At 38.0% G+C, this 9,204-nt stretch overlaps 1 protein-coding gene across 1 annotated transcript; it reads left to right on the top strand.

Annotated features, from left to right (window-relative positions):
• The first annotated feature begins 2,228 nt into the window (after positions 1-2,228).
• On the top strand, positions 2,229-8,191 carry LOC107103433 (twist-related protein 2-like). The gene is made up of 2 exons (XM_015403141.1): positions 2,229-3,356; positions 7,311-8,191. The coding sequence occupies exon 1, from the start codon at positions 2,490-2,492 to the stop codon at positions 3,060-3,062; it is 573 nt and encodes a 190-aa protein (XP_015258627.1). The 5' UTR covers positions 2,229-2,489; the 3' UTR covers positions 3,063-3,356; positions 7,311-8,191.
• Positions 8,192-9,204: the final 1,013 nt, after the last annotated feature.

Below are 9,204 nucleotides of genomic sequence, written 5' to 3'. Positions count from 1 at the left end.
ATATGTCAGTATACTATTAATTTTATAACTTGCAAACACAAATTTTAATTACTAAAATTAGCTAAAATTATTAGCGCTAAAGTCTGCAGGAAGGAAAAGGGATTGATTTGATCAATTCTTCTTCTTCACCTCCTTTCAGACATATTCAATAAATTAATATATATGATTTAGTGTTTCTGTTAAATTTTATGTATCCCAGCATGTTAGATGACATGTTTTGGTCGAATTTGTTCATTCATTTATTCATTCCTTTATTTATTCAACCTCTGCTACTTTGCTTTAAGTTCTCAGCTGATATTGAAGTTGGAGATACCGACTGCTGAGGAACGAGTTGACACATATTGGACACGATAATGCCCACTTAGCCTTTGTTAAAGTTGGTAAATCATAAAAAAAAAAAATAAAATGTTCTTCCAAAATCCTTCAACAGAAGAGGCTTTAAATCTTCTACAAAAAGTTGCTAATTTTGTTTTTGTTCACAAACACTTTCAGTTTTACAACACCAAGATGCAAATTTAATTAAGGATTCAGCAAGCATGACGGACTCTTCTGGAACAAAGCTTCAGGATGCGGATATTTTGCTCCGCCCCCCATGTTTGGTATCCTTGGAAACAGCAAAATACCTTCACAATAACATATTGTACGTCTATTTCAGATGTTGGTGTCGCAATTTTAAATATTTGCAATTTTATATTTGACATGCAACGCAATCTATATATATATATATATATAATTATTATTAATAATTAATATTATGTTACCATGGCGGCGCTCCAAGGCAGCAGCCAGGAACAGCTCAATTTCAGAAATTTCTTTTTGTTTACACTTGTGTTCACAAAATGACAAAATAAATATGTCTAAATCTAAGTCTATAAATATCCTGTGCAATAAACCTGTATAATAATCCTGCTATCAAAAAATATATCATATATGGACGTACTGCATATTCTCTATATATCCCATGCACCTTTTCCCTCATTTGGCACCTTCTTCTTTTTCTTCTCTTATTTACTGATGTGATGAGTAAATTTCTCCCCTGTGAGATCAATAAAGTCAATCAATTAATCATTCGATCAATCAATAACATAAGCAGTTGTCACTTTTAAAACCCTTGTGGCTTTACGCACTGTTAGTTTTATAAACTGCCCCAAAAATAGTGGCTTTGTCATAGGAAGGATTATATATTGTACTCTTCAACTGATTCAAACCTAATAGAGAAATAAAAACTTTATGCAAGGCTAAACAAATTAGATTGTTTCTTTGTTTAAACTCAAATAAAGCAGACATAGAAGCAGCTGTGATAGTGGTTCCATTAAAATAATTTTCTTTTAAACTGGTGCTACTAGGCTGGTTGTAGAGCTGATAATTATGAAGCTATACTTGATTTATTTCAGATGTTTATTTTCAAGTGAAAAATCTGTTAAAGTTTTTCTTCAAGATGGTGATACTTTATATTGCATTGCCTTCAGAGAGTTGTTATTTGCTATTAAAAGTTTTTTTTTGACAGATTTGTATGAAGAGCAACAAATCTTTACGTGAGTTAAATTTATTATTTATAACATTTTTATCATGATATTAACTCCTCCTCTCCTGAGATGTATATAAGTCCACATTCCACAAGGCTCTTGAGAAATTTCATCCTTTTAAAAAGGCATTCAGAGTTAACTCAGATTGCAAGGTATGTCATTGAAATAACATTTCTGGGTGTTTTTTGTTTTCTTCCTCCTCCTTATAAATCCCAATCATCCTGCCAATCCATGGTTTCATTATACTGTCTGCTTTGTGGTTTGTCAGGTTGGATTTCACAGTCTGTGGTTATTCAAGCGTGACGGAATCAATAGCTGAAAAATATCAGCATGAATTCCCTGAATATTGAGGAGAACATTAATATGAAAGTCACAGAAATAAGTAATTTATCAATATTTGTGATGTGGATGACAATTAAACTCCATGATTATCACTGTTAAGGACTGAACCATGTGTTAGAAATATGAGGCCTGTGTGGCCATGAGGATGCCAACGAACCGAAGGTCCAGCCCCAAATCTGGAACCTATAAACCCCAGACATCCCTGCAACATTAGGCACAGTTCCTCTCATTGGCTAAGAGCATCACTTACCCCCTTTTCCCCCCATCACCCGCCCGACTAATGTATACTTCCTGCTTTCCTGGGTGTTTCAGGCCAAACCGCACCCTCAGAACTCAGCAGAGCCAATGAGGAGCACCAGCAGACCCAAGACTTAGCGTTTGGCTATAAAAAAGGCGGAGGTGGACCTGCCTGTCAGACGGTTTGTTGTTGCTCTTGCTGGTCGGCAGAAGGAGGGGAATGTAAAAGTGTGAAATTGAGGTAGAGCAGGACGCAGGACAGCGAGGCATCCAGGCGGATGGAGCGTCAGCAGCTGTGATTTTGTTTGACTGAGGAGAAAAGTGTGACCTGCTGTGAGCGTTAGCAAACTGTCACAAACTGTGAAGCGGACTTTGGACCCTGCGATGAGAGAAGAGGTGTCCTGCACCAACTCCCCTGAAGGAGGGCTGGGGGCCAGTGAAGAAGAGCTGGAGAGAGCATCGAAGAAGACCCTCCAACAGGCAAACCGAAAACGCTCCCCCTACCCAAAGAAGGACAGCCTCAGTCAGACGGAGGAGAGCAGCACAGGCAGCACCAACAGCCTCCTGCCAACCGGGCCGAAGAGGCTCAAGAAGAGCCCCTCCACCATCGTGTCGTTGGCCCCGACGTCTCTGGGCCCCAGGCCAGAGCCGCCCTTCGAGGAGCTCCACTCTCAGCGGGTAATCGCCAACGTGCGAGAACGCCAGCGGACCCAGTCCCTGAACGATGCCTTCGCTTCCCTACGCAAGATCATCCCGACACTACCCTCAGACAAGCTCAGCAAGATCCAGATCCTGAAGCTGGCCTCACGCTACATCGACTTCCTGTACCAGGTGCTGCAGAGCGACGAGATGGACGCCAAGCTGGCCAGCTGCAACTACCTGGCCCATGAGAGACTCAGCTACGCCTTCTCCGTCTGGAGGATGGAGGGGGCCTGGGCCATGTCCACCAGCCACTAGGACCCCTCTAAACTCATCTCATACACCCTCTCGTGTCGACACCTCCAAATCCCTCCCTCCTCTAAACCTCTGTCTGTGTTTGACCTCTGACCCTCTGACCCTTCTCCCTGCATGGTCTGAACTTAGCCTCTCCATCTAAAACCTTTGCATACATTTTATTTCCTGTGCTGCATAAGGATTCATTTATCAGCTGCTACCTCCCCGTCCTCTTCGCTCCTCTCCTGTTCCCTTCTCTTCCTTCTCTTTCCTTGAGTTTAGTCCAGAGCAGCGAGTCAAAACACTGCGGCTCCTCAGGTAAGAACAGCACAAACAAAAAGACAAGTATTACCAAAAAAACATAATAAATTATCATTATTTTTAAATGTTATTTTTAACAGTCTTAAAGTCTATTAGATAAATAAATAAACAAGTAAACTTATAAAGAAAATTTTTAATGATTTATTGTTTAAAAAAATTCATACTTCTGAGATTACTAATTTAATCAAAATTTTACACACTTGTTATGCATAAAAAAGGAATTCATTAAACAATTTTAAGAAAATCTTCCAGTTTCTTGGTTGATTTTTTTTTACATTTGTATTTCCATAAATGTTAAGCAACAAAAGACAATTTTTTCCCCCCGCAAAGTAGACGCTAAATATATTTCAAGTTACATTTATTACCTTAAATCGATGTTCTACCATTAAATTATTTCATATAAATAAAATTGGAACAACTTCAGCCCCCAAAATACAAAGATGTTACAAAAAAATATATATTTATATTATTTAAAATATATTTCAGTGAAATTATTATATTTGTCAAATGTTCCAATTTGAAAAATGCTTTATTAGGACTTTATTTTCATCTTTTGTGTACTTTTCTTGAGATGATAATGTATGTACGATAAACAAGAGGATTTAACATTTTTGGATTGAAAAACACGTAAAGTTTTTGTCGTTTATTTTTTTGTTTTACTTTAACATACATTATGAAATAATTGTTCATTCTTGGACCATTTTTAAAAGACATCGATTAGAATTAATATGCATCTGAAAATTGTGACAATTTTAGATAACACACAGTTTTTAAAAACAAAACTATTTGCAGTAAATTGAAAAGTGCATTTTTCTGTTACTTCAGTAAAACTCCTCCAGAATAATAAATATAAATCTAGCAGGAAAATACGTCAAATAAATAAACTTTCTGTTTTTATACTTCATAAAATGAGCTGAACTCATTCTGACTGTAAACAAAGATGCTAAATAAAGTATCAGGACTCAGAGTTAGCAGAACAGCCTCCTGATTCTCAGCGTTTGTGATCCTAAAAATGAACTTTCATCTGAATCGTGATCTAACCTCTGGCGCTCCGGTGTTTGACAGACCTCAGATAAATTTAAACAAATGTTTTCCTTAAACAATCTCCAGGGTCTGCTAACAGACACCAGATTCCCGTACAGGTACAGCATGAAAACAAGAAAGGGAGAGTGAAAAGAAAAAAAAAAAAAAAAAAGCAGAAGCACATGAGTCCCTCTCCCCCTGAAGCCTTGCCCTCTTTCCTGGGGATCCTGTATCGTGCAATCAGGCCTCGCCGGAGCCCAGACAAGCAGGAACCTTTAGATTGGAACCAGTTGTGAGGTATTAGGGAAGGTGTGCACACCAGGGTGAGGGTCAGGCTGTGCATGTGTGTGTGTTTCGCTGTGTTAGGAGCTGTAATTGGCATTGCAGGAATCATTGTCTCTGTACAGGTAAACAGGAATACAGTCATAGATGTTTGTTTCTTGGATTTTTCGGTCTCCTTTACTCCCCTTCCCCCATTTTTGTTTTGTTTTGGAAAAATTGCACAAAAGCAAAGGAGTAAAAAGCAACAAAAAAAAGTAACGAGAAAGATTTTCCATAAAATGCAGGGCAAAACGACAGTCCAAGGTGACATGTTTCAAACAGGTGCATGAGAACCACTGCAACATGCAAACAAATGATCCAGAAGAACCAGAGAACTGCGAGTTCCTCATACGACATCTACGAATAACGCTATCCAGACCTGAGCGTGCAGCTGCGGGCCATGTGCTCGCTGCAGGTGTTCCACTCTGAATTATATCATTAAACCTTCAGCGGCCTCCGCAGCAGACAGACACAACGGGTCTCATTTAAACATACAGACCAAGGGAGCCTGGCTTTAAGCAAGTGTCCTTGAACGCACCTCCATCCACTCTGCATCTTATTACCATCGTTATGGGGACTGCTACAGAAAGAAACCTGGCTGCAGCTTAGAAAAAGACGATTTATGCTGGTTTTGGAAAAATGAATTCAAGTCAATTTAATTTATTATTACAGCGCCAATTCACAACACATGTCCTTTCAAGGCCCTCTACAGAGACCATACTGTCAGTTAATTTTCAATTTGTCATTGATCTTGAGGAATCTCTCACACCAATCATGCTTGTAGTGACAGTGGAGAGGAAAAACTCCCTTTTAACAGGAAAAAACCTCCAGCAGAACCAGGCCCAGTGTGAGCGGCCATCTGCTGAGGCCGACTGGGGTTCAAGGAGACAGAAGCAGAGATACAGAAAGAAGCATAGATACCAAACATTAAATTACAAAGCTGCTGCTAAATCTTTCTGGAATCTGGTATCTGAAGTTGATATAAAATACAATATATGTTGCATTTATCACAAGAGCAATTACAAAGAACATTTTAAAAGTTATTAACATTACAATAGCAATAAACAAGTCACTACCTCCAGTTAGTCAAAAACTCCTTTAAAAATAAAACAAATCCACGTAGGGTTCAAATGTGTTAATATTGTAGGATGTATATGGGGTACCAGCAGAGGCAAAAAAAAAAATATTAAAACAACACAAATATAAATTCTAACCACAGTTTCTGGGGTTGCAAACATAATCAATTATAGTTGTTATTACATTAAAAAGGACTATTAATAATGTTTGTCGAAGGTGACGATTAACAATAAGATAAAAAAGCGCCAGTCATCTGAATCCAACATTAATGTGATGAAGAGCAGGTCAAGACACATAATATGTTTATTTTTTTTTAGGATCATTTGTTATTTTCGTCAAAAATTGGATTTGAAAAACTACTCTTGGAAATTTAGGATGGGTGTAAACATCAGTTTTTACACTTCAATCAAATACGTTCCTATAAGGAGAAAAATCTGAGGACAACATTTTTTTAAGCTCTATTTTTTTTTTGGACTTAATCTCTAAAATTGAGATATAATTTGTGGAATTTCTGAAGACGCTTTAATATTTTCTAGAAGTTAAAAACATGAAGTGTTTTAATGCACAGTTATCCTTGCCACCTCAAATCGCACTCATAGACTATAAACCAGCTTATTACATAGTGGCTCAGCTGCTTCTTCCACACCATGTTTTTTTATTTGATTTAATTTGCTCATAACACAAACAGTGTCCTCTATATTTTACACAGCAACAGAAGCGTGCACTCTCCCAGCCACAGCTTGCACCGTGTTTTAATGAGCACCGTTTTAGAACATGTGGATATTTGGCTCTGCGTGAGAAGATTGTTCTGTGGAAGTCGAGGAAAACAAAACTCTCTCTATTGTTTATACTATAATCACAAAGCTTCTAACTGTTCCTTCCTCTGCAGGAACCCCTGGCTCTGCTGCACCCATGTGGGTGTGTGTGAGTGTTTTATACTTTTTGGAGTGATCGGCAGTTGGATGCACTTCTGTGCATATCAGATCTCTGGCCTCCACTGGCCGGCTGATCTGGGACCAGATGTAAAGCTCTCTGCGGCTCATCTGAAGTTTTTTTTGTTTTCGTTTAAAGCCCGAGTCTAAAAGTCGTGGCTTCTGATTGTCATCTTTATTTTTATGGAGAGCTGAGTGGAGGTTGAGGGGTTTGTGTTGTCTGTGTGCCTGTTAGTGTTTGTGCATTTATGGCTGGATGTGTGTGTGTTTGTATACTAGAAAGCTGCAAGGGTAGAGGACAATGTTGGTGACAAAAGGACACATGACTGAGGGCCAAAATGTTACAAACGTTGAACTTAGCGGTGCAAGTTACATTAAATGATAGAAAAAAATTAAGTATGTAATGTGCATTGAAATAGTTCAACTAAACCTCTTATGCGCCCTTGTTGCGGTTCCCCAAATCAAGTGTTAAAGCACAAAAAAGTTAGAGAGCAGCACAGAATTTTTTGGTTTCTAAAATAATTGGACAGTTTGTCTGTGCAGATGTTTCAAGGCCTCAGCACTGTTTAATCCTAACTTATCTTTATCTCTTTTGCAGCATCCTCTACATCCTGGACTTCCTCTGCACCTTCGAAAGATTTCTTTTGCATCTTTCTGTGGCTTCTTCTTCTTCTTCCTCTTCTTCTTTTTTTTTTTTTTTTTCCTGGACATCCGTCATGACAGCAAGACGCAGAGACCGTTGCTCAACCAAGTGGTTCTGAGACTCAAGTGCGGAGATGTGACACAATGTACTGCCGAACATTTGAAGTAAAGAAAATATAACTATATATATATAAATACATTAAAAAACAAACAGCTGGCCTGAGGTGACAATGAAACAAAACGGCTGCTGGATGGAGCGCCTTCGATTACACCTGGATGATAACCGTCGTCCCATTTTCCCCCTTGACTCTTCTCCATTCGGATGACTCACAGCCTGACAATCATTAGGATGACTAATGATAATGGCACAGTGATGGTTAGAGGGCGGTCACAGCCAATTTATGTTTACAGCTAAAATGCTAATAAGCTAATCGCTTTGGCTGTAAAGGCGGGAATCTGGTGCAGACCTTGCTTGTTGCTTTCCTGCAGTGACTGGATCGCTCTTATGGTTATTTTTCAAGCATATCTGCTCCTACTTTTGGTGTTTTTACACTGTTTTACCTAAACCCTGCTTACTGCTTCATTCGGTTTCCAGCCACTGATCAGCAAACTGTTTATTTCATTAGTAGTTTGTCTGTCGTTGGTGAATGCTGCAGCTTTAAAATATCTCTGCGAAGCTTAATGAAATAATATCGCGGAGGAGAATTTGTCAGAAAGCGTGCCAAAGTGTTGATGATGTGATTACATGCAGACTAGAGCAGATTCATTTGTAACTGTTGGACCAAATGCTTTGATCATGTTGCTTTCGTACTGTTTTTTTTTTTTTTTTGTTCTTCTTATCATTTTTGTGAACAATAAAATTTTACTCAGCGCTGTACATACGTACTTCCCTTGTGTAACCTGTTTCTTTAGATTCATACATTACTTCAAAAAGTTTTTCCCCCCTCATCTGTTAAATTCAAATTGTAAAAATTAACGTCAAAGGAATTATTTCAGCTCCTTTCTTTATGTCAATTTGTATCATATTAAACAGTAATGAAACACACATCCATGTACAGAATGGGTTTTGCAACTGATATAAATTTCTCACTAAATGGAGATTTGTCTGATGCACTGCTGAGGTGTTAAAGAAGCCCAGGTCGCTTTATCAGTGGCATTCAGCTTGTCTGTATGTTGGTTGGATAAGTCTCCAATTCCTCTTGACAATATCACATGTATGAGAAGTGGCTTATTTAAGAAACTTAATGTAAAATTAATTTGTCCCATGTAGTTAATAAGACTGGGAAGGGCAGACCTTGAAGCACTGACTCCAGATTAATTCAACACCGCATTAATCTTGACTGAGCTTTGCCTTCACAATCCTTCCAACTTTTTTCCTTCCACTGAATTTTCCATTAATATACTTTCCATAGCCTCTTTGTAGACAGCACCAGTGACTCTCTACTGGATGACTGCCAAATCAGCTGCCTTCCCAATGGTTGTGTAGGTTTTAACTTAACAAGAACAAGTTTTCTATTGATCATATGGAATATTCAAGCTAACAGAATATTAGATTTAGGTTTCCTTTATTCTTAGTTACAATCATCATAATTAGTGGAAGTAAATGGCCTGAAATACAGCCTCCTGTGTGTAATAAATCTGTATAAGTTACAGAATTACTAAAAATGTCAGAGTTCCTCCAGGGAGATAGATGTTTAGACAAAAAATACATCCAAATTCATTCAAATGTATATAAGTTATTTTTTTTTATTAAAGATAGAAAACAAAATAGAAACATCAAAAAAGCAGAAAAAGAGAATAAAATCATAAGACACTATTTACACTGTACAAAAATAAAGTCAAACAGTTAT

Source organism: Cyprinodon variegatus, unplaced genomic scaffold (assembly GCF_000732505.1).
Source record: "Cyprinodon variegatus isolate N-32 unplaced genomic scaffold, C_variegatus-1.0 Scaffold1447, whole genome shotgun sequence".
Classification (NCBI taxonomy): domain Eukaryota; kingdom Metazoa; phylum Chordata; class Actinopteri; order Cyprinodontiformes; family Cyprinodontidae; genus Cyprinodon; species Cyprinodon variegatus.
This window is presented reverse-complemented; position numbering and strand designations above follow the sequence as displayed.